Consider the following 25,889-nt stretch of genomic DNA (forward strand, 5'->3'; position numbering starts at 1 on the left):
CTCCTTAGTCTTCCCCTTCTAAGACTCATTTCTAGCTGTACTCGCCCTTCTGCCAGGAGGGCTCTACGCTGGCACGGTCTTTTTGGAGGCTGGAACAGAGTAGAGAGATGCCTTCATCCTGGGAAACGGGGTCTTTGCCTCCACCACAGAAGGCCCCAATTCCTCCAATTAGCTGCTCCTGCTGCTGAAGGACGTGTCAGAGCCCTGCCTCTCAGCACCAGCCGCCTGCAGACCTGGTGCAGGCAGAGACAGCTGTGGTGCTGTGCCATAGTGCAGGCCACAGCAAGGCAAAGGGAAGTTGAGGGTGGGGAGCTAGAGAGCAGGGCACGTGTGTGTGTGTGTTTGTGCATGTGTGTAAACTACAGCACATGTGGATAAACGTGTGGCCATATGCACAGCTGCTCAGTGCATGTGTGATGTGTGAGCTGGGTCATGTGTGCATATGTAGGCTTGGTTAAGTGTATGTGTACGTGTGTGCTCCTGGGTGTGGGTTGGTGCATGCTTGGGCATCTAAGCACATACCTACATAGGTCCGTGGGTCTGCACATATACGCTCCTGGGCACAGGTATCCACACATGCATTGTCTGTGCTTGTGTGTATGTGTGGTCACAAGCATGTACACTGGTGCTTGAGCACATGTGACTCAGTGGTAGTACCTGCATGTGCATCTGTGAGCCTGGGGGCATGCATACATATCAGTGTCCATGTGCACCTGCACACATGCATGTGAACACAACAGTGCCACAGGCGCAAGATGGGGGTGCACTGTCCGTATGCTTGGATCCTGGGGTCGGCACTGGGCTTCTGCGGCAGGGCCCCCTCCCCACCCGGCGCCCCCTGGCTCCAGCCACGGCTCACCAGAGTCGGACTCGTCGGGACTCACGGAGCTCAGCAGGTCCTTTTCCTTCTCGTAGTCACCCTTGCACAGCAGCTGGCCCTCCTTGAGCACAAACTCGTCGCCCTTGCGTAGTTGCCGTTCACACACGCAGCAGCAGAAGCAGCCCAGGTGGTACACGCATTCCAGCGCCCGCATCACGAACTCCGTGGGGGCTATCTTCTCCATGCAGCCGCTGCACTTGGCTGCGAAGAGCCTGCAGGTGCACAGTGGGGGCACACTGGCTAGGCTCAGGGTCCCACCAAGGGCCTCTGTCTCCTGCCACCCTGACCTTCCACTCCAGGTAGGAGAGGCCCGCCCCCTGCACAGAGCCAGACAGTGGGACGGCCCTGCAGCCCCACTCTTTTGGCTCCCAGGGCTCTGGTGGCCTAAGGGAAGAGTGGCTGCTGGGCATCCTTCCCAGAGGTGCCCTCTCCTGGGTGTGTCATCTCAGGGCCCTTCCTGCTCAGAGACACAGTGGCCACTAGAGGGCAGAGCACAAGGTCAGCCTCAACTTTCCCCAAGAGCCAGGTGGGATTGGGCCTGAGAAGGGCAGGCAGCCCACCAGTCCCATCTACCCTCACTCCAGGACCTGCTCCACCTCCTCTCTGCTCCTCCCACCCCCCCCACATCCAACCAATCCTTAGCCCTGTCCAACCCAACCCCTGGGCCACTCCTCTCCTGCCTGGGCACCTGCCCCAGGCTCCTTCCTGGGCTCCTGGTCCCTCTAACTCTTCAATTTGTCTTCCAGGAGGAGAATCAGGGGAAGGTGTTTAAAACACACATCTGCTCATGCTGCTTCCCTGCTCCAGACTCTTCTGTGACTCCCTGGTGCCTCAAGGCCCTTCACATACTGTCTTTGCTCTCCTAGGCTGTGGCCCAATGGAACAGCCTGCAGTTTCTTCACACAGGCCCTTCCACATGTTCTTTCTTGGCCCCTTGGCTGGGCTAACCCCTACTTTTCCCTCATTTTGACTTAAGTATCTTTACCACGTGCAGACATTTACGGAGCAAGGACAGTGCGCCAGCCGCTGGGGTGCCAGCACTCCACACACAGAGATGCATTTAGCCTTTGCAACAACCCTATGAAACAGAATGAGCATGAACCCCATCTTAGAGATAAGGAAACTGAGAGGCGGAGAGGCGGAGTCACTTGCTCGGGGTCATGTGGTCCTAAGTGATGGGGCTGACGCGGAGCCTGGGCCTGCTCCAGCCCCTCTATGACAGACTGGATCCGTCTTCCATCTCTAGAGACAAAGCCAGGCGGGGGTCTCCATGCCCCCCGGCCGGCGTGTGCAGAAGGGTCTGAGCAGCACAGCCCCTCCTCTGCCCTTACCTACTGACCGCTCCTCCGGGCTCCCCGCTCCCCATCACGTGCCCTGCTCTGTGGGAACTCAGCCTCAACAACACTTTGATGGAAAAATTTATGAAGAATCAAATTATTGCTGCTGGGAGGGAATTAAAACCATTTTTCATTCCCTACGTCCCTGGGCCACGTCTGCGGGCGCCACCTTGGGAGCGCTGTGCGCATCCCATCCCTCTTTATGGCCCGCCATCACAGGCACAGATTACAGCTGCAATTCTCTACTAATCGGTTCTGGAACAGAAATGGCCATAAATGCAAGGCACTCGGCCTGCCTCCCTTCCCGGGGCTGCTATCAGCGCCGCCCATGACGAGCTAGTAGGGCGCAGTGGACAGGGCCAATCTGAGCCCTGCCTGCTGCCCTGGCACTGGCTCCGGGTGCTCAAACTGGGGGCAGCCTCAGCACCCCCTGCCACCTACCTCTAGTCTACCGAGCAGGCTCCTACTCATCCTGCAGTGCCCAACTCCCAACACCACCTCCTCTGGGAAGCCTTCTTGGATACCCCAGTCAGGGGGACGTAGCCTCCTGTGTGCTTACCTGGGCTGCCCTCAGGCCTCAGTTCCCTCTACTGTGAAATGGGGTTATCAACAGGACCTCCCTTAACGGGGCTGCTGGCAGGGTCCAATGACACTGAACTCAGTAAATAAGTGTCACATGACAGTGACAGCATATGCCCCTGTCAGCTTCAATTCTACAGGGGTTCCACGAGGCAGGGCCTGGCTCTATCTGATCCTCAAAACCGCCTTGATGGGTGCTGCCAAAGCAGGTGAGTGAAGGCTTCAGGGGGCCTGGGGCTCAGGCTGGGCTGTCGGCTGCAGGCAGACACAGTGCCTGGGTTTGCAAGGGGGACAAGAGCTGGATTTCAAGCTCCGATCTGGCCCTTTGGCTGGATACCATCGTTCAAGGTACAACCTACCCAACCGTCCATGGCAGAGGCCCCTAGCAATCTGGCTGGCCGCCCAGCTCTGCCAAGGGGCTGGGGAAGGAGCCAGTCTCCCAGAACTTGATGTTCTGACACGGAGGATGCTTCTGCCCTGCCCCCCCCACCGCCCCTGTCCCCTTCCCACACCTCTACCTCCTGGTCTGAGCACCGCACTAACGTGTCTGCAGCCTGGCCTCGGAGACCAGAGAGCCCACGGGCACCGGCTGCAGCTCCCTGCTGGCACGGCGGGGCCACGGAGGTCCTCTTAGGCAGCAGAGGCGGGCAGCGGTTGGGGTGACCCGCATTTGCAGGCGCCGCCACCATGCAGGCTGGTGGCGGCTGCATTCGGAACAGCCGTGCTAATGCCTTGGCAGCAGGGGGTCGATTGCTACTTTCTCCAAACTCATCAACACAATCTATTATTAATACTTCTCCAAAGGCTCCGCGCCGCCGTTACGGAGGCAGTGCCAGCCACTCGGGGCGTCATCTGTTATCTAGATTGCAAAAACTCGGCATATAAAGCAAACTGCGCACACTTTATAAACGGAATGTGCCATCCGCTTGGTCTCCAAGCATCTCTCCACCCAATAAAACATCAGGGGGGATGCATGAAATACTCACTCCCGGTTATGGGGCTGCCTTTGTCTACGGAGCTGCGGTGAGCACAACTCACACGCGTGCGGGAGGGGCTGGGGGCACCAGCGGGGGTCCCCTCCTGTCCGAGAGGCCCCCCTCAACCCCTCCCACCCTGAAGGGCTGGTGAAACCGGCCATTGAGAAGCAGGCCCAGCCACAGGCAGGGGGCACTGGGATTGGATGGACTTGGGTTCAGCGTCTGGTTCCACTACTTCCTGCCTAGCGACCGGACAAGTAAGCTTCCTCTCTCCGAGCCTCAGCTTACTTATCTGTATAATGGGCTCAATGGCACTGCCCACTTCTCCATGTGAAGATGCAGAGAGCTGTCAGTGTAAAGCAGTGAGCATGGAGGGAGAGGTCTGTGAGCTGGGCAGGCCTTTTGAGGCCGGGAGTGGGCCTCTCCAGGAAGGCTGCCTAGAAGCTACAAATACCCACCAGAGACAGAGTTGCTCAGGATGAGGGGCTCTGAGCCTTCCTGCCCCACGGGGGCCCTGGAGCCCGATGTGAAAGGCCCTACCAGCGCACTGCACCCGAGGCACTGGATTTGGAGCCCAGGTCATGATCTCAATCCTGACTCAGCCACTCACTGGCTCTGTGACCTTGGGCAAGTCTGAGTCTGTGTGCTCATCTATAAGATGGGGATAGTAGTCCCCACTCCCCAGAATTGTGCTGGGTGTCCCAGATGGGTGCATTCTGCTTCCCACACTTGGGCTTGAGAGGCCAAGATGGGGCAGGCCCTGGGGTTGAGGGATGGTGGGGTGTCAGGGGAGGCTCTGAAACCTCCCACCCCCTGCTTCCCCTCCAGCTGCACTGCCCTCTCGGTGCCAATCTCCTGGTCCAGGTTCCCAATCCAGGAGCTCCAAATCCAGAGGGCAGCTTCATGACCACACCACAGGCGCACAGGCTTGCCAGCAACCCACACAACCCCCTTCCCCATTCTCCATGTGAACCGCCAAGCCTTTCCTCCTGTTGTCCCTAGTGTCTAGAACACCATTCCTCCCACCCTCAACCTTTGACAGCCAAACACCTGCTTATTCTGAAGGATTTAGCATGGCTATCCCTTCCTCCAGGAAGCCCTCCCTCTCCTCTCCAGTCTTAGATGTCTTCCTCTCTGAGTTCCCCATCCTCACATCTCCTCCCCATTATGGTATTTATCCTAAGGAATCCACTTTATCTGTTTCCAGGTGCACTTTCCCCAGGGTCACCTCTATCTTCAGAGCTGAGCACAAGGCCCCCTTCACGGTTAAGGTGAGCAGCAAAATGTTTGCTGAATGAACGCTGAACCAACCAATATAGTGCTATTCTGCCTGTGAGGTAGGGCAAGTCGGTTCTCACCCCAACCTGGTCTGGTGGGAGCAGTCACCACCTGCCCTGGGAAGTGAGTAGCACCTGCAGGACAGCAGTGTGTGTGTGCGTGGGGCGGGGGTGTGTGTGTGTGTGTGTGTGTGCTGGAACCGGCAGCCCAGGGTTCCATCCTGGATTCATAACTTTGTCCCTGTGTCTTGATTTTGGTCAAGACATTTAACCTCTCTGCACCTCAGTTTCTTCACCTATGAAATGGGAATGGTGTACCTACCTATAGGGTTGCTGGAAGGGCCTACTGCATGTGTAGCCCTTGGCACTGTTCCAGGCATGAAGAAGGCACCCCACATAGCTGCCTTTCTCTTGTTCTCTTGTTGGTCACCTTCACTGGGGCCTCCATCACCCCTGGGAGCAGACTTCCTGACACCAGGTTTACAGGTCCCAACCAGGTGTCCCCCTCATGACCACCCTGGGTTTTGGGTCCTTCTAGCTTCTGTCATAACATGAGCTGGATAAAGCATTCCTGGCTCAATTCTCTGTATGTCTGTCTATCTCCCTGTTACTGGACTCAGTTATCATCATCACCAGCATCACCTCATCGAGTCCTTGAAGAACCTTAAAGGAGGACACTGTTTCTATTCCCATTTTATAGATGTAAAAACCAAAGTGCAGATGGCAGGCTCAAGGTCACATGGCAGCACCACCATATACTCTCTCCCTGCACCTGGTCTGTGCATCCAAGTATTTCTCTGCCCATCAATCACCCTTGTCCTTTGCTGGGAGTTCCATGCCAATCCAATGTCTGTTTACCCTCAAGGCTCTGAATGACCAAGTTCTTATCACTCAGCATACGGCCAGCACCCAGCAGGTGTTGCTGAGTGGGTTTCTCTTAAACCAAACTGAACTTCTCCCCGTCACAAATACATCCTCCCTCTCCCAGGATCATCTGTGATTTCTGAGTAAAAAAATTCCCTTTTTAGGGATGTCATTCCCTTGAAGAGTCCCTGGCTATGAGAACACATCTCTGTCTCCTCTGAGTTTTTATTGGTTTATTTGTTTAATGCTCAATTTATTAAACTCATAAAGCTAATAAACAAAATTCTGAAAACCAATTTTTTCTGGAGCATTTGAACATGGACTACAAATCTGATTAATTAATTTCTCTTAAGCCACTGTCAACTGCAGAGAGGCGATGCAGTACATCTGAATCTTTTACCCCCAATAAAATTGGCTCCCTAATTACCTGGGGACCCTCCGGCCTTTCCCTGTGGATTTTCATCCCCAGCTCTTCAAGTCCATAAGTGTGCACTAGGCTTGGTATCTTGGCTCTGTCACTTCCGAGCACAGGAAAAATAGCCAGGCCCCAATTCTCTGAGCTTCAGTGGCCCCATCTCTTCAATGGGAATAATGGCTGGGCACCAGGAGGCAGGCTCAGTAAGGAGGCACCATGATTGCTGTCATTTTCTCCTCAAGACTTCTGGCACCTGTTAACCATCCTCCCTGAGTGGAAGCTCCCCTTTCCCTACCTCACTGTACTACATTCCCATACCCCATGGCTGCGTCTTGCAGCTTATGTAGCCCCTCACTGGGTCCTCAATCCAAGAGTGCCCGACAATTTCAGGATAGGCCCAAAGACCTAATCATGGCACTCAAGGCTCAACTCCAGCCCCAGATCCTCTGCTCCAGCTGCCATGCGTCTCATTGCTCCCTGAAAACAGCCAGTCCTTCCTGCCTCCTTAACACTTAAAATTGCATCTGCCCCACAGCCTGTCTTGTCTCCCCCTTTCCTCTGCTCCTTGTTGAACTTCTCTTCACCTTTCATGACTCAAGTGTACTTTCCTCTGCGAAGCCTTCCCTGAGACCCAGATATTTGTGTCTGAAGCCCTCGCTGACCTAGAGTTCAGAAACTGGGTCTAATTCACACACACACACACACACACACACACACACACACACACCCATCCCATGCTGGGTTCTGGCATCTAGAAGGGGACTAGTGATCGTCTGCTGAATGAATGAGTAACCTTGTGAGAAATGAAACAGGCAGCCAGGCAGGACAAGAGAACATTGGATACCCTGCTTCTAGGAGTTTGAGAATGCCAGCAGGTAGCAAGATAAGTGAACTCACTGCTCTTGGCCCCCTTCACAACCATGCAATCCAGAAATCAATTCCTAACTTCTACATCATTTATTTATGTACCTCTTGTTGTACTGGGGTCCAACTGCACACCTATCTCTAGGACACAGGGAAAGCCCTCGGGGTGGGAGGGCCATAATGGTATTAAATGACTCCCCCAGCCATCTGTGACTGGGTCAGGCCTGGACACTTGGCTCAGGGTAGACCAATCCTTTTTCTGTCCTTGGTCCCTCTCTTCTCCTGCTTATAAAGAGCTTTTTGTCAGCCCCCTCAGCTTAGAGGTGCACTTTACACATCTCCGGCACCAGCTCTGTGGCCCCAAGTCATTCACATTTCCCCTCACCACTTTTAAAGATTTATTTATTTGAGAGAGAGAGACAGAGAGCGTGAGAGTGGGCAGAGGTCAAGGAAGAGAATCTCAAGCAGAATCCCTTCTAAGCCCAGGGCCCAAAGTAGGGCTCAATCCCAGGACCCTGAGATCATGACCTGAACTGAAATCGAAGTGTCGGATGCTCAACCAAGCCACCCAGGTGCCCGTCACATCTCTTTTTTGAGCCTCTATTTCCCCTTCTGTAGAAAGTGGGTATTGATCTTCCCTCATCTGGCGACTAAGGATCCTCTGAGTTTTAACTTGTGTGAGGGGTCTAGCCCAGTGCCTGGCACAGAGGGCATCTTGGCAGGTGTGCATCCCACTCCCTCCCCAGCCTGAGTCTCAGCATGGTGCTGGGACACAGGCTCTGGAGCCTTCTCTTTTTCACTTCCAATTTCAGTATGAAGCCTCCAATCACATCATTGGGTCCATGCTACTCCTGTCTATTTGTCTGTCTGTGCCTCTGAGGTACAGGGTTCCATCAGATCCTCGCCCAGGGTGAGGGGATCAGGCAGATTTGAGCCTGGCTTCCTTTAGGGTATCTCCAGGCCCAAGTCCCACAGTCCTTGGAAACCCTCCCTCCATGGGGAGGGAACCTCAGCCCTCCATCCCACTGGCTATACCTTCTCAGGTTCACCCAGCAGACACCCACGGAGGCTGACTGAAACAGGCTCCTGACAGACACTTGAGGGACAGAATGGGGCCAAATCTGGTCCCATGGAGGCTGGCACAGCACGATATGAGCTTTGATAGGCTACACTTGGCAAGCTGAGGGGCACAGGAAATCATGACAGTCAACCTGGAAAAGGGCTGGGGACTTCCTGGCAAAGATGACATGACACATAATCAAGAAGCTGGTTCTGGAGTCAAAAGGAAAGGTGTGAAGCGTCTGAATGCCAGCTCTGCAAACACGGACTGTCCGACCTTGGGGCAAGGACCACAATCCCCACCTCACAAGTAGTCACTGTAACCTGTTTAGCTTCTCCATGCCCCAGCTCCTTCTTAGGCTGGTGGCGAGGATCCCGGGACGTAACGTCGTGGAGCACGTAGGGCAGGCTCCTACACAGCTAGTCCTGCACACGGCGGCTAACATTATTATTCCTCGCTCTAGGGCTGTGACGGCTGCGAGGATGCCATCTCTCTGTTGAGAGATGAGCTGGAGTTCACAGGGGCCCAGGGGACAGGACCCTAGACACGCTCGGGGGTCCAGTTGCTGCTGCGAGAGTTTGCCTGTCACTTGGAGGAGCTGATGGGGTGAGAGCAGGCAGAGGGAGCCGCCTGGCCTCCTCCCTCCCCGACTCGTTGACATCTCCCCCACGTGCCTGCCGCGTCCTTATCATTCCGGGCGTAGCTGTTTTTTATTTTGAGACAAAAAGGGGCCTGTTGATGGGGATCCAACTCAAACCAGCTGCAAACATCTGCTTTGATGCGGCGGTGGCAGCGGGCCAGGCGGGCGGCGGGAGCCGCAGGCGGGGGCCCCGGTGCGCGCGTCAATCACGGGGCTGGAATGCGCAGCGTGGCCAGGCGCTCGGAGCTCCGACCGGTGGCCCCGGGAGCGCGGGCCTCACCGCGCCCGGGCGGGCCTGCAGCGAGGGCTGCCCCGGAGCTTCCTGCGGGCGCGCAGACCCAGCTGTGGGGGGGGGGGGGGGCTGATTCCAAGGCCCTTTGATCCAGGCGGGGCGGGGGGGGGGGGGGGGCGCTGTCGGGAGCTGGTGGCCAGGGGCAGGGAGGGACGGACACAGCCGGGAGCCCCAGGTACCATCCAGGGGGCAGCCTGGCCAGGCGGGCGTACATTCGGTAATCTGCACACCTTTATGGAGTGCCCATTAGGTGCCAGGCAACTCTCTGGAGGCTGGGGATAGAGCAGTGAGCAAATGGACAGCTCAGCTTCCAGTCTAATGGGTGAGGAGACAGGCAACAGTTAAATCTGTAGCATACAGAGTGTACCAATTGGTGACAATGTGATGAAGAAAAATGGAGGGGGAAGCCCAATGCAGGTGGCCAGGGGTTTTAAAAAGAACAGTCAGAGGCCTTACTGAGAGATCTGGATGGGCAGGGCGGCGGGGGAGGGTTCCCAACAGAGGGAACAGCAAGTGCAAAGGGCCTGAGGCTGAGTGGATCTAGGGTGTTGGAGAAATGACAAGGATGTGTGAGTAGAAGCAGGGGGCACATCTTATGGGGCTTTGACTTTGTGGGAGGGTTCTGAGCAGAGCGGGCATATGATCTGACATCTTGGTTCCTCAGGCATCTGTGTAGTGGTGGGGGTCAGAGCTGGGAGATGGGTTGGGAGGTTATCTGAATAATCCAGGCAAAAGATAATATCTGCTTAGACCCAGGGAGGTGCTGAGAAGTGGTCCAACTGGGGAGGTATTTTGTTCCTGTAGACAGGGACACCCAAGGATAACAGAGAAAGGATGGACGTATGATTTTGGGGCCTGTGCAATGGGCAGGATGGAGCTGCCATGAAATGAAATGGAGTGGGAGGCCAGGTGGAGGAGGGGAGGACGACGGGTGAGGTTCTGCACATGTTGCATGTGAGCTGCCTTTGAACAGCCATGAGGACGCGTCCAGGGGAAGCTGCATATAGGAGTCTGGAGATCAGAGAGAGGCCCAGGCTGGAGATACTGTTTGAGAGCCACCAGGATACAGATACCCACAGACACTCTCACACACATACACACTCCTAAGAGTAAGTTGCTGTGTGCACACATGGCTTGGTGTCTGATAACTAGCCTCTCACTTTTGGGGCTACAAACCCTGCAGTAAGTGGAGGCATTGCCCAGCTTCTGCCTTAGGAAGCTCTTTTCCACGGGGGTGGTGGTGGTGTTACTGGGCTTCTCTGGGGATCAGACCTCCCCTAGTGACATCAGGGAGAGACAACGTGGCACGGCAGGTGGAAGGGGGAACACCTTGCCTGGCTTCCTCCCACAGGCCCCTTCCTGCTCCCTAGCCTGGGCAGCAATCAGAAGGTCTGTGGGCTCCAGGCCAGGCCCCAAGCAAAGGGCTCTACCTGTATTACTTACTGACCCTTAGGCTGAAGCCCTCCCCTCTTTTTTCTGCCCTTCCCTGATTAATTCATCTGATGATTCTTTTAGTTATTCACCTACCAACATTCCTGGAGCACCTACTCTGACCTGGGCCCCTGCTGAGCTCACAGTAGGAGCCTTCTCCTCCCATTGGCTCCTCAGACCCCTCTGAGGGGTCTGATCCCAGCTTCTCTTCTCCCATTCTCAGGGTCAGGAGCTCCTGGTTGCCAAATCCAGCAGCCATTGTTACTGTTACTATTACTCGCTGAAATTTACCGACTGTTTCCTACATCCCAAGCCCTGAGTGGCATTTGCCACAGACCCCTCTCCCAAAAGACCCCTCACAGGGAGGCACTGCCACTCTCTCTTCACAAAGGAGGAAAGTGGTGGTCAGGGTCAGAGTCGGGATCATAGCTGGGATGTTGGGCTTCAGAGCTCCTGCGCATTCTCCCTGCCTCACTGCATGGTTTCCCAGATCTCCCTGTGCTTGAAGCCCTCTCCTGCCTCAGCCTTCTCTTCCTCCTCCTCCTTGCCCACCACTTGCAATTGCTCTGCACTAGCAGTCAGCTCAGAGCTGTTGGGCCCATGACCTGGGCTGGAAGGTTACAGAGAAGTGAGGGGCTGACATGCAGGGGGAAGAGGGAAGACTACACCATAGGATGCAGAGACCTCTGGATTTCTCTCCAGGGTCCTGAGTGGTCAGAAAATGCCAGGCCCACACCTGTGTGCCCAGGAAAGGCTGTCAGATCCAGGGCAGGGCCTGCTGAGGTACAGGGCGATGGATAGGGGAATCATGGAAGACTTCCTGGAGGAAGGGGCCATAAAGAGTGCAAAAGATTGAAAGGGGGGTAATGGGATAGGAATAGAGGGGTGTCTGATTCCAAACTTTGGGCTCTGTGTAGGGGCAGAAAAGCAGAGAGGCCATTTCCAGGGTTAGGGAGAGAGTGGGTCAGTCATGGAAGGGTCAGGCTGGAAGCCTTGAATGTTGGGCTAAAGAAGCCAGATCAGCTTTCTTTTGTTTCCACCGACTCATCCATCACCCACCCACCTGCTCAGCCTTCTATCTAACACCTATCCAGCCAGCCATCTACCTGCCCAACTATCCACCCATCGCTCATGCAGCCGCCCTCTCAGCCATCCACCCATCCATCCACTGCACCCATCCAACCGTTGCACACATACTCAGGCACTTGCTCATGGCCAAATCTTGTGCCATCACTCCTCTTCTTGAAAGCAGAAACTGCCTTTTAAGCTTCTGTTTTAAGACTTGTGGATCCTGTAAGCACTGTCCAAACCCGCCATGGCCACGCACTGTGCCAGGCGATGAGGAATCAGCGGGGAACAAGACACAGGGTCACTTCCCCTCAGTGAGCTCCCGGTGTGATGGGGAACAAGGTTTTCCAGAAGAAAGGAGTTCTGAGAAGGAGAAATCCAAGGCACCGCTGGAGAGCCTAACGCTGACCAGCTGACATTTGGCCTCATCATTCTGACCTCAAGGATTTGGACTCCCTGGACACAGACCACAGCATTTTAATTAGGGTTTTAACGACACTGATAAACTTCCTTTGAGTAAGTGTCTTCTAGAGCAACCTCCATTAAGGCAATTTAATTTTTTGATCAATTTTCTTTCTAGTGCAGTTAAATAATTTACAACTTTTTCCATTTCCATTTTTACTTTACTGAAATTATTTTCATTGAGATAAATTATTTTCCATGAACAATTTTCAATAAAGTTTTGCTCTACAAACAGGTTTGTGCTCGAATAGCATCTTACTGACTGTAGAGATCTGACTCTCCGGGTAATTTGTAGACAGTGACACATGTTTTTACCATGGGTAGTTTCACTGTTGTCAATTGTATTTACTACTGGTTAGTTTACCAAGTTAAAATATCCTCTAGGCTCAGGTAGGGTGGGTGGTTTTCAGTGTTACCAACAAAATCACCAAAGTTTACAATCACGTGTTTTATCAGGTAGTCAGTGAAAACATGCTCAGAGTCAAAGCCATGGGGTAAAGACTTGAGCCTTCAGGGGCAAGAAGAGCCATCTCCTCCCTCATTCCCCACACTATACTCCTCTTAATGTAACCAGAAGAGAACATTAACTTTGTCAGCCCAATCTCTGAGAACCTCACTGCCCAGTCTCTCTCATGGACTAAGTAACTCCCCAGATTGCCCTCCCCACCTGTGCTCTTGCAGTCAAATTTTTGAGCCCCACCCTGGCATACGTTGGTACTAAACGTCCAACTCATAGCAACCAGACTAGCCCTGTGCTCAGAGCTTCTCAAGTAGCCCCTCGCCACATGTAGGGGCCTCACACATAGGTGGATGGCATGACCACCCTGGCAGGTAGGAGTCTCTTCCTTACAAGGGTCACCCAGTGAGTCGTAGAGCCAGGGCCTCATCCCAGGTCAGCTGGCTGGTGCCCACCCCATCCTCCTTCCTGGGAGCTGGGAAGGTGGCTGGGGACTGGGGAGCAAATGCCCCAGTGGTGTGTGAGCCTGAGACTGTGGGTGCCAGGACCCAGCCACAGTGCGTGGGCACAACATGCCCCCCAGCTGAGGGGCCTGGCCCACGAAGCCGACAAGTGGGTTTCACCAGAGCCCACAGGACTCAGTGCTGGTGGGAGGCAGCAGGGAAATTCTGCAAGAGGAGGCCCTCGGAGGCGCGGCTGGCATTATTTCCTACCCACTGCCAGCCCCTTCACTCTGGGAGACCGCCTCGCTGGGTGTCGCCCGGCCGGGAGGGCGGCGGGGGTGGGGGGCGAGCCCGGCAGTTCGGGCCCGGCGCCTGGGGTCGGGCACCGCGGCGCTCGGCCGTTTAGTGGGTAACTGATCGCCCCGCGCCCCGCCCCAGCCGCCCGCCGCCCGCCGGAGCCGCTTAATCACCGCCCGCCCGGCCGCATTAGCATAGTAATGGCCTTTAAATTGAGCCTCTTTGTTTTTTAATTAAGCTCCCAGCAGGTACAGAGAAGAGCGATTATTGAGGAAGCTGCCAGCGCTAATCGCCCGCAGTCATTTGACAATTAAAAAGCGCCCAGCTTTAACCCTTTCCCGCGCCCTGCACGGTTCCCCCAGCATTTATCCAGCACCGACTGTGTGCGCGCCTTCCCGGCGGGCCTCCCAGACCCCCCCCCCCGCCCCGGGGCAACTAGGGCAGGTCCCCGTCAATGCCTCCAATTTGCGGAGGAGCAGACTGAGGCGCAGAGAGGGGACGTTACTTGCCCAAGACGCACAGCTTGAGCGTGGGGGAGCAGGGATTGGCAGACTGACGGCTGGAGACATCCAGCTCCTTGAGCTCCGCTTGGAGCACCGTCCACCTTGTGAGTCTGGCAAAATCCTTCTTGCACTTTAAGGCCCTGGTGGGCACCTCCTCGACCCTTGGCAACAGCCCCTTGGGAATTCTCACGGCATCCTCTCCTCCCTGCTGGTTCACCCATTCCCCCAAATGCCCAGGTCAGGCTCAGTGCCGGGCACAGGGGAAGCTATGGCCAAGCCAGGAGTGGGCTCAGCCCACATGGACTCATGAGCCGAGAAGGGAGACGCAAACGTGAAGATGGAAACAACTGTTCCTGATCCAGCCCAGCATGGGGGTTGGGGGTGGGTGGCGCATCCGAGAAGACTTTGCTGAAGACAGGTTTGGGCATAGACCAGAGGAGGGAGAATCAGCCAGACCAGGAAGGGAAGCGATGGACGGACCAGGCAGTGGAGGAGACAGTGAATGCAAAGGCCCAGAGACAGGAGCAGAATTAACCAGAAATAAAAGGTGCAGAGGGTGTGCGTGGAACAAGAGGAGGCTTCAGAGTGACAGTACAGGGTCTTCTTGCCGATCACCCAGTAAAAAAAAAAAAAAAAAGTGTTATTTAAAAAAATTTTGAATTTATTTTTGAATAGGTAATGCACTGCATGGCTTAATATTCAAATGTACAAAAAGGTGTTGTCTTCGGCCTCCTCTGGCCTATCCCTAGCCATTGAGGCCCCCTCCCCAGAGGCAACCAAAGTCTTACATTTGAGCCCCCTTCCCAAGAAATGCAATACCTATGTAACACAAACATAAACCCGCGGGTATACTGTATTCCCCTCCCTCCGGCTTTTTTTTCTTAAATGGGGACTGGTTGGGGTTTTGTCTTTTTTTTTTTTTTGCATAAACACTAACTTACTCTAAAACTGTTCTCCATGCACCCCCTTCCCACCGCATAACTGTGAGAGAGGATTCCTTATCTTGGCCTGGAGCACCTCCTTTTACAGCAGCCCGACATTCTATTGTCTGGGCAAACCCTAATTTATTTAACCCGTGCCCTGTTGATAGCCTAGTGGGACGTTTAAAGGATTTTTGTCTTAATCTTGAGCCATGGGAAGCCATTGAATTGTTTTAAGTGGGGAGTCGCTTGAGCGATTTACATTTTTAAAAGATCACTTTGGCTGCAGAGAGGGACCCAGGGTGGGGAAGCAGAGTGGAATCTGGAAGACTGGCTAAGCGGATCATCAGTGGTGCCCTGCAGGGGAGAGGTGCTGCAGGGGAGAGGTGGGGGGGGGGGTTTGCTGGGAGGGGGCTGCTGCAGGAGTGGGAGAAGCGGCAGGTTGTCAAGGAGCTGGGGGGGGGGGGAGTCAAGGAGCGGGGTAGTGACGCCTGGGCTTTGGGGTGGGTGGGAGGAGCCCTACCCAGGGATGGATAAGCAAGTACTGAGACAGGGACACATGGCAGTGGTTGGCAGACCCCATAGAGACTCCAGGTCCACAGTCAGCTCCATCTCAGGGCACTTCAGCCTACAGGGTGTACAGTGCATCACTGAGTCTGGGACCTCCTACTAAGTCAGGCTTTCAGGATCCGAGCCTGGTTCCACCCCAGCCAGCCCCAAGCCCCATCTCAGCCTGCTCACTCTTCAGAGGGGCCTCTTGCCAATGGCCCTGAACACCCCCTTCCTCCACTCCAGGCTGAGCGGGTGTTTGTGAAGATGGGCAGCCCCTAGAAACACTGGCAGCTGGCTTTTTTAATAAATATAGAGGAGGCTCCCTGGGGCATGGATGTGGGGGTGAGGAGGAAGGCTCTGCACAGAGGAACAGATTTTGCCCCTGGTCACCACAAGAAGAGATGCCTTTCTCTGCTCTTGGCTCCCTGGTGGAGGTGGAGAGCAGACTGTCCATGCCCTGGAGCTCTTCTCACCTTGTCACTTAGTCACTGTCCCCAGCTCCAAGCTAGAATTGTCCTCCTGGAGAGAAGCTGGGGTGGGGGACAGCCGAGGCCACTCTCTGATGCTGTTGTAGGCCACGGGAGGCAGGGTGCTTGCAGCACTGAAGACAGTGAGGGGTTAACAGCCCGCCCACCCCCATCTATCAGCCAGCATCTCCCAAACAGACGGACAGACAAGGCAGCTGTCCAAACAGGCCTGTGTACCTGGCCACAGCCGCAGAGAGGACAGGGCAGTGGCTGTTTACTCTGCTCCCCTCCCCCCCAGTCACACTCACACGCCCACAGCCCACACGCCCTGGCAGGGCATTTCCCTGCAATACGGCCCTGGGGATGCACCCTCTGCTCCTGAGCCAGAAGGTTCCTAAATGTTCCTCTCTGAGACTAGTTAATGTCCTTGCTCAGGGCTCTGGACTGGGGGGAATCTCTAAGGGTTGGTGGCTGAAATGGCTGGTAGGCCCAGTGGGCAAGGCTTCCCAAAGCCCACTCTCTGGGGAGAGCAAAAACTGAGTGCCTTGAAGCCTGGGGAGCCAGTGAAATTGGGGTGCCTGGAGCATCACCATCTCAAATCACTTCTTGGGAATGCCTGCTCAGGGTGGACATGGCTCCCAGTGGGGGTTCTCAGGGCTTTTAGGGCCCTATTCCAGGCCCTCCCCACCACCACCCACCCTGGACAGGACAGCTCTGCGTCAGTGTGCCAGCACTCCTCATGCCTCAGGAGAAGCTGACCTCACTGACCAGCCTCCAGACCCATGTCTCCTCCTCTGCCTGAGTGCCGCCTGGGTCTCTCTCCCTTGACACCTGTCCCATTTGACCCATCATCCGGCTCCTAAGGGGCTCTCATATCTGACTCTCTCCACTGGTGGTGAGTTGCCCGTAGAGTTGGGGTGGCCACAATGCCCAGCCACCAGCATGCCACACCCCCCCTTATCAGTGTCCCCACTCACTTCCCCAGGTTCCTGCAAATGCCCCTTCCCTTGGGAGAACCCCCTGCAGTGTCAGGTTCTCCACCTGCTCCAGCAGTGTGTACTGAGCGCCTGCTGTGTGCCTGGCTCTGGGCAGAGCTCAGGCATTATTTCTCTTTCCCCCTCGACCCTATAGGGCAGGGGAAATGACCAGCCATTTCACAGATGAGAAAACTAAGGCTCAGAGAGGTCCCACACCTTGTGCCCTGCCTCACAGCTACAAAGTGTCAGAACCCCAAATAAGAGAGAAGGGCAGTGTGGGATTTGGTAAAGGAAGAGAGCCTCTTGCCTGGTACATAAGCTGTGTGCCTAGTGCAGTGTCTGGCACAGGTGAGCAGTGAGAGGGGCACCACTTTGACCAAATCCCTGTTGCAAAGTGCCCCGTGGATCTGTGGGCCTCACCCCTACCAGGCTGTCACCTGCCTCACGGCTGGGCTGGCATTATTGTCGGGGGGGGGGGGGGCACAATGGAAACATTCCCACTTCCCTGGAGCTGTATGTGTCCTGCTTTTCGGAGGGGCACTGTGGCTCAGAGAGGGAAGCTCTTGTCCATGCTGGTCCAGCTGGGACATGGTGCAGCCAGGATCCTGTCCGGGGCCATGGACCACCGCTGCCCCCCCTCCCTGGGGCCAGGTCCTAGACCTCTCCTCAGCAACCCCCACCCAATGTGACATCTTTACGGCACATGCTGGGTCTGCGAAGGCCTGGATGGGGTGAGGGGGAGGCAGGACACCTCTCAAGTAACGGATTGTAAATTCCTGGGCCCCCGGCTTTCCATCCCTAACAACCCCCTCCCGGGGCTCACAGCGCCTGTCCCTTCGCAGCCAATTTAAATGAGGGGTCCCAGACCCTGGGCGTAAAGCATTCCAGACTTGGGAGAGGGGCAACTATTGTTTCTCTGGGAAAAAAAATAAAATAAAATAAAATAAACCGGGTCTCTGCAGCTTCTAATCACTCTCACATGTGCTATGTGGTTCCCAGCGAGGACAGTGTAGGAGCCCCTCATGGGCACAGACCCTGCTTCTTCTCCCCAGAGCCTGCAAAGGAGGCCCCGTATCCCCATTATAGAGGGAAAGAAACTGAGGCTGGGAGGGGAGAGAATAGAGAGCTCCATGTCCTGGCCCCCTACCCTTTTCATGCCAGACACAGGGTCTCCTTTAATTCCACAATCTCACACCGAGATGATCCCCACTGAAATGGGGACAGGTGGGTGCCTTGTTCATGGTCATCAGCCAGGATCTCCTTGGGTAGACAGGCCTTGTGGAATCTGAACCCCAGCCCTTCTGACTCCAGAGCTGGAAATCTTTGCACTATGCAGTGTGGCCTCCCCAGGTGAGGAACATCCGCTGCTCCTTGGAAGGGGCCTGGGCCCGGCAGCACTGCCCTGGGCAGGTCCCCCCACTACCACAGCTGCGACCTGAGAGCACCGAGGCTGGTTTTTAATAAGAAAGATGAATTTTCGTGGAAGCCTTGGGTTGGGGGCGGGGAGGGGGCAGCAGAGCCTGCCCCACGGAGGCTTCCTCTGCCCTTCTGGTGGTAGGAGAACAGAGGCCTGGCCCAGTGGCCTCTCTGTTGGCTGTTGGGGGCCTGGGCTGTGGGGGGCCACCACCCCAGGCCTGGAGGGAACTGGCTCTGCACGGCCGCGCACTCTCTCCCCGCATAAGCCCACAGGATATTACACTGCCTTTGTGTGCCTGGTGACCCAGCTGCTGGTTATTGAGAAATTCCACCGCTCGGTGCAGGGCAGGCCCGCTGACCCCTCATCCCCGGACTCGCCTATCTTTCAAAAGATACGGGATTAGAGAGCCAGACCCGACCTGGAGCAAAGCCCCGTCTGGGGTGTCTGTGTTTTCCTGGCCTCTCGGGATACTGGCTGGAGTGGGCTCTTGGCGCAGGATTTAATTAGTTGGAATCAGCCTGCGATTACTGCGACGACTATTTACCCAGCCACTCTGCAGTCTGAGCCCTGCTCGGAACAAAGATGGGCCCCTCGGCCCCGCTGGCCAGGCCAGGGGCCCCAGCTGAGCCCGGGCCCAGCTGCTGGGAGGGGAGGGCTGCGGGCCTGGCCAGGCCTTCTGCTAGCGCACCTCATTTAGCCAATATTTGTGGGTTTTTGCAATGCAAAGCATCTACGTGGGGCTTTTAAAAAATTAAAGCATCTCAAGAAATTTATGGCTGATTTCCGAGCGGGGCCCCTCCCCCCAGCTCACAGCAGGGCAGGGCCTGGCCATGGTGGTGAAGGAGAGCTGGATTTACTGGGTGGGACTGAATCTTGTGGAGAGTGTGGGTGAACTGGGTGTGGGGGCTATACCTGGGATGCCAAGCTCTGTGACAGTGGAGGAGGTACCCTCACCCCACGCTCCCCTGACCCTCTTCTCTGCCACCGCCGATGCCCTCTGGCTGGCTGCTGTCTACGCTGCACACACTCTCCAGGCAGCCAGAGTAGTAGTAGCAGCTAGCTTGGTTAGGGAGAAGAGGTCTGTGTGTGTACCAGCTCCTGATTTTCATGCCTACTCATCACCCATGTGAGTTCGCTTGTTACACAGGACTCCACAATACACACCCCCAGAGTCTACGTGCCAATAGTCTACAGGGCCCCCCCATGTCCACCTACATGTGCCTGCCAATACTAATGTGCATGTTGGCACTATATATGGACATACCCCCCACACACGGATAGCTACTCACACCTACCTAGTCATCTCTTTCTGCTGAACCTTGCTATTGACACAAATATACAAACACGAGGATCTATATCCGTGTGCACACACATGTTGTCCACACATTCTCACGTGCTCACATGTATTAACATGACACCTTTGAGGACTGCACACATGTACAACTGTATCTACAGTTGTAATCTATCTCTTTCCTCCTCTCTTTCCCAAGCCAGTTTTGAGCAGGTTCCCACATTTATACCCACATACAACTGCTTACACACCTGTGAACACACACAGATACACATACGTTTCCACCTGTGGGGATGTCCACTGCCTCTACTCATGTAGGCATATGTCTGGCCATGAGAGGCTGCTGGGACTGTTTCAGGGGTCTGCCCCCTTAGAGGGATGTCACCCAGATCCAGGGGGCAGGTGACTGTTCTGGGAACCCAGTCCTGGGGCCTACGCTATGGGAGGCTAAGGCACAGACCAGAGATACTATTGGGAATTCAGATTTGGGAGGCCTCTTAGAGTCAAGTTAAAAGCTGCCAGGCTGAGGTCCAGGGCAGGGCTGGGGGCAGGTCCACCCACACAGGTGTCATCCATCCCTGGCCCAGGAACCTGGCCTTCAGCTTCCTCTGAAGGAATCATCCCTCTCATATGCCTCCTCCCACCTCTGCCATGGTCATTGTGGGTCCTGTCCTGCCCTATGGCCTGGGATGCTGGGGGGTCATCCTGGGGGCAGAGAGCCACATGATCTCACAAGCACATAGACACAGGGATGCTCCTATGATACATGTGTATACCTGTGGACACAACATGACATGTGATTTTTTTTCTCCCTACCCTGCACCCTGCCTGCCCTTCCTCTCCTTGTCTGGTTGCCAGGTCCAGGGCTGCTCAGACCCCAAGTGCCCAGAATGCCCCTTGACCGGGGCTGGACCCAGGCCTGCCACAGTCTCCATGTCCCTTCCAAGTGGCAAACAAGTCTGATTGCATCTCCGTGTCCTAACCCAGTAAAGCATCCCCCGTGGTTTAACGAAAGAGAAAACAAGCAAACTCTTTCCCAAGCTGTGAGCAAAAGGAACCAGCCACCTGAGGGCTTCTGGCTCCCTATCCGAGGATCATGCCTTGCTAAGCACCACCCCAGGAGGGCCTGGGCAGGGTGAGAGCTGAGGGCATACAGTGGGGGGGGGGGGCTTCTCAAGAGTCTGGAAGATATGGATTCATCTCAAGGCTGTGACCTTGGGCCCGTGACTTCACCCCCAGAGCCTCAGTTATGTCGTCTGTAAAATGGGAAGTTATGATCTGCCTTTGCGGGGCTCTGGTGAAGATAAAATGAGATGGTGAATGTGAAGAGCCCAGGACAGCACTCAGGAAGTGATTCCCATGCCCCCCTCTGAAGCCTGACCATCCCCCAATGCTGAGGTCCCTGCAGGCCCTTGGCCTCACTAAGAGTTCCTGTCCCTGAACTCCAAACAACAGAGTATTTCCTCAGTATCCCTTCCTTGCCCTCTGTCCCCTAACCTGCCAGGACACTAAGCTCTCTTTCACCTCCTCAACCCACCCACTTCTCACCTCCTGGCCACCACACCCTGAGGAGACTCTGTCCTTACCCATTGCTACCACGTATTCACCTGTCCTTCTTCACTTTCCCAATCACCATTCAGCTGAAAGTACCCAGCACCTTCCAGACCCAAGGGTCCCACCCATCCACCCATCCATCCATCCATCCATCCATCCATCCATCCATCCATCCATCCATCTGTCCATCCATCCAAACAACCGTCCCGTCCGTCCGTCCATCCATTCATTCAACCAGCCAATGTTTTTTGAGCAGCTACTATGTGCCAGGGCTGTGTAAGGGGCTGGACACCTAAGCTTAGACCCTCCTCTGCCATTTACCACATATAGCCATCCCTCTCCCCTGGAAACTATGAAGGAACATGGTCTTGGCCTCCCCCACCACCCACATATTTGCAGGTTCCTGGTTCTCCACCTCTTAAATGCCAGGAGCCTCAGGGCTCTGTCCTCTTATGGCTGCGATGACCAATGATCACTTTGATGCCAAAAGCTCTCATGCCACCACCGCAGTTCTGTGGCACTGACCCATCCTTTAAGCCCCTTCGTCCTTTCCTGGGCTCCAGACCCCTTTACCCACCTGCTTCCTGGGCTGTTCTGAGTGGGTGCCCCCAGGGCAGCGCGGCACAACATGTTTCCAGCCTCATTTCCGTCACACAGCACATGTACACAAAGATATATGTACCAGGACACTTGCTGATATATTGTGTGCGTGTGACAGGGAAGCACTGGCTACAGCCCAAAGGCTGTCAAGGGAGGGCGGGTTTGGGGTGGATGGGTTAATAAATCACAGCTCACCCATTCCTTGGACTGCAACATCGTGGTTGCCAAGACGGAGGTAAATCCCTGTGCACGGACGTGGGCAGATGTCCTCAGCATGTGGCTAAGGAGAGCAAGCAAGTGCAAGGCGGAGCGCGAATATGGATCCCATAAAAAACGAAAAACCAATTTCGTGTGCACAGAACACACTCGCACACACGTAAGAAAGGTCTGGAATGTTACCCAACAGTCAAATGACCACCTCTAGGAAGGAGCTGAGGGATGGGGTGAGGACTGTCCCATTTTGCCTGCCTTACTTCTGCTTCGTCTGAATTTATTTTACAGTGAGCAAGAGTGCCTCCTATAATATAAAAAAGAGAAAAAATGCCCAACCCGTCTGTCACTTCCCCTCAGTTCCTCCTCCTCCTCCTCCTTCTTTTTTTTTTTTTTTTTAAGATTTTTAAATTTATCTATTCATGAGATACATAGAGAGAGAGGCAGAGACACAGGCAGAGGGAAAAGCAGGCTCCCTATGGGGAGCCCCATGTGGGACTCGACCCTGGGACTCCAGGATCACGACCTGACCCAAGAGACGCTCAACCACTGAGCCACCCAGGTGTCCTGAGCCACCCAGGTGTCCCAGTCTCCTTTGACCAGCTCTTCTGGAGGCAACAACCCCAATGCCACGCACCCCCTCCGCCGGCTGAGGTATAGGTCTGCTCACACAGGCTCCTCTCCCTCTCCTGCTCTCCCCACATGGCACCCCTCATCCAGGGACACCCACCCTGTGGGCCCTTACCCTGGCCTCCTGACTCTCCTGCCTGCCTCCTGGCTCTCTGGGGACCACACCCCTGCTCAGAAGCCTCCAGAGCATCTCCAACTCAGCAACAGGGCAGAGCAGCCCTGACCTCTTATGTGTAGCCTCCAAGTCCTCCTCAGCCAGCCATAAACTTCCTTCCACATCTGTGTCTGCAGAAAGCACAGAGAAGGTGCCAGCAGGGGGAGGGCCTGGGGACACATCAGCTGTCATCTGTGCTGGGACCTTGGCAACTCCCTCCCAGCTCCTTTCTTCCCTTTGCTCCTTCTTCCCTTTGCGCTCTATCTACACCCCCCCCGCCCCCCCGCAGCCTTTCTCCCCTTCCTCTTTCCAGAGGTGGATGTGAGGCTCCAGCCACACAGAGGCAGGCTCCCCCCATCCCCCATCTGGCCCCCCAGCTCATGCAAGGGCTCAGCTACTCTTGCCCCCACCTCTGCGCCTCTACCCCACCCATCCCTCCTCTGGGGCGTGCCCACTGTCTGTGCCCCCCCACCCCAGCTGTCTGTGAATGCTTTCCACCCTTCGGGGCTGGATTCAACCGTGCTTGTGTTTCATCCACAGAGCCTGCCTATGCCCGGCATCCTCATAGGCTGCTCATTGTGACACCCTGGGCCCCTGGAAGGTAGGGAGCCTTAGTGGTCAGACCTCGTCCAGATCAAGCCTGTCAAACCTCAGTTTTCCCATCTGTAAAACAGGGCAACCTCATAGGTTGGTACAGGCTTCCCGAGCTCCAGGGCATATAGCACCTCTGCGCAGAGGCACGAGTACCCTGAAAATGAACTCTTCTTCCCATCTTTGTTCCAGGGGCACACTGCAGCCTCTCAGTGCAAGTTCTTTCTGGGTTTTGGTCAGCTTTCGCATTAACCCTGGAGACAATGGTGCAGCCCTCAGAGAGGGCCTGTGCTCCTCTCCTTGGGGAGGGGGGTGTCTGTGCAGGGGGACACAGCTGAGATGCCCCAGGCTGGCATCCCAGGGGCGGGTGGGGGGCAGCTGGTGCCTGCTCTGTTCAAAGGCCAGCAATTCTCCACGGCTGGTGAAGGGCCGGTAGGGGGTCAGACAGGCCCCCTCCTCCTGAACACTCACCACCCAGGGGAGGGGGGTGGTCCCATCAGAGAGACTCAGTGACCCCACCCCCGCAGCCCAGCATTGGGAGTGCTTGGAGGGGCCTTTGTTTCTCTGGAAAAGAGGGGCTGCCTCCCTTTTGCCAGAGAAGCCCTCCTGGAGTAGCCTCGCTGGCCAGCGGCCACTGCGAGCCCCACACTGGATGAGCCTTTTTGCCAACACTCAGTAAATACTCAATACTGCATTAAAGCAATAAATAGTCATTTTAAGGAAACCGAGACTCAATTTAGCCACCAGAGTCAGGAGCAGCGGTTAGCAGGGCTGCGGAATGTCACCGCACAGCTGGCAGCCCCGCCCCCGTGGCCCCAGCCCCAGCTCCAAGGGGAAGGCTGAACAAAGGGCCATGCCAGGCTGCACCACCCCTCCCCCCAAATCAGGTTACCGGTGGGGGGGTTGTGGCTGGACTCAGCCAGCAGCTCCCTGGAGCTATAGGAAGCCAGAGAGACAGGCAGGCACGGTGGGAACACCCCACCCCCACCTGGGGACAAGAACCCAACAAGGAGATAACTCTAACAATAGCGACAAGCTGGGGGACAGAGAAAGCAATCCCCGCTGAATGGGCACTTGCTTGGTGCCAACCACTGGGCTTAGTCCCACACACGTGTCATTGTATTTAATGCTATACCCTTTCTCATAAGGCAGAGACCCTGATCCCCTTTTTGCAGGAAGAGAGCTTAAAGATCAGAAGACGCATTACTTTGGTCAAGGACAGGAAAAATTCTGCACGACTTGGGCATTTATTAAGCACCTAGTACCAGGCCCTATCACTGTTCTAACTCGGCTCCCTGTCAATGGCCCCTCAGCCTGGTCCAGAGAAGGAAGGGGGAGTGTGCTGCTCCCTGCCCTGAGCCTGTCCATCTGATCAGGTCCGGGAGTGGACTGGGCTGCGACAGGGGGAGGGGGGGATTTGGGGGGTCCAGGGCCTGAGACTCGGGTCTCCGGAGTTATGCGGGCAAAACAAACAAGGCTCCTCTGTGAAGGGCTGGGGGATTTGTGCTCATTGCCATGGAAACCACACAGAGCGTGGGGCAGGGAGGGGAGCCGGTGCTAGGCTCCCCTTTACAGATGTAAGACCCCCATAACCTCAGACCGGGGCTGGCTGTGGGTGGCCTGGAGGCTGCTGGAGGCAAGTGAGAGGTGGCTGGACAGACGTCCCTTCCACCTGGTGTCTCCCCGGGCTGGTGTGGGAGGCAAGACCCTGGCACTGAACTCTGGCCAGGCTCTGTGGCACGGCTGGCACGGGAGGGCAGTGGAGCCCGGTTAGTCAGGACATGCCAAAAATACCAGGCAGAGATAAGAGCAGCAGCTCCTGCCCACCTGGCTAAAAATAGCCCCGTGCTGGGAGGCAGTGAGGCCAGGGAGGGGGAATTCCCGTGGCCAGCCTGGCCCACTGCCCCTGCACCGCCATGGGTGGCCCTGTCAGGGATGGGCCCATCTCATGGGCAGGGCAACTGAGGCCAAGGACAGGGCGAGGGTGCGCAATGCTGTCTCAGGAAAGGCACTCTCAAGTGTAAGTGCCACCTCCATGCCAGGTATTGCTTGGCGTATGATCAGGTTCAGGTTCTTCCAAAACAAATGGGGATGATGAAGATGGTCGTTACAATAGTTAGAGTTGTTAACGTTGATTGCACACTTGTCATCTGCCAAGTACCATTCTAAACATCTCTCATGTGTTCCCTCTTATTTCAGAAATGGGGAAGAAACAGTTATGATATCCACTTCCCAGATGAGGAAACTGAGGCTCACAGAGGTTCCCTAGGAAAGCCACATAGCTGTGGGAAGCAGCAGAGCTGGGATGTGAACTTAAGTCTCTCTGACTCCAGAGTTTTTTTTTATTTAAACCTTAGGTTATTTAGCTGAGTCCAGCAAGGCCCAGAGAGGGGCATTCACCTGCTTCAGGTCACACAGCAACTGAGCTAGGATTGGAACCCAGGGTTTTCTGACTTCCAGGTCCCAACTGAGTCAACACAGCGGATGCCATCCTCCTCGCCAAAAGTGTCTGGACTGTGCCCTTTTGTTCTTTCCACTTGGCAGCCGTGCCTCCACTGCAGCCTCCTCTGTCTGTCTGAACTGAGGGTACCAGCCTCCCTGCCTGTCCCCTATGGCACAGTCCCGCCCAGAAGAAGGCCAGGCCAGGGCCTGGGGCTGCCCTGTCTAGACACTTCTCGAA

The 25,889-nt window shown here is 55.5% G+C and overlaps 1 protein-coding gene across 2 annotated transcripts in view; it reads right to left on the bottom strand.

Moving 5' to 3' along the window:
- The window catches only part of LMX1B (LIM homeobox transcription factor 1 beta), an 82,507-nt gene that overhangs the window by 7,788 nt on the left and 48,830 nt on the right, over positions 1-25,889 (bottom strand). For both annotated transcript variants that reach the window (XM_025475171.3, XM_025475172.2), the window contains exon 3: positions 860-1,092. In XM_025475171.3, coding sequence (XP_025330956.1) covers positions 860-1,092 — 233 coding nt within the window. The remainder of the gene's footprint in view (positions 1-859; positions 1,093-25,889) is intronic.

This window comes from Canis lupus, chromosome 9 (assembly GCF_003254725.2).
Source record: "Canis lupus dingo isolate Sandy chromosome 9, ASM325472v2, whole genome shotgun sequence".
Taxonomy (NCBI): Eukaryota; Metazoa; Chordata; class Mammalia; order Carnivora; family Canidae; genus Canis; species Canis lupus.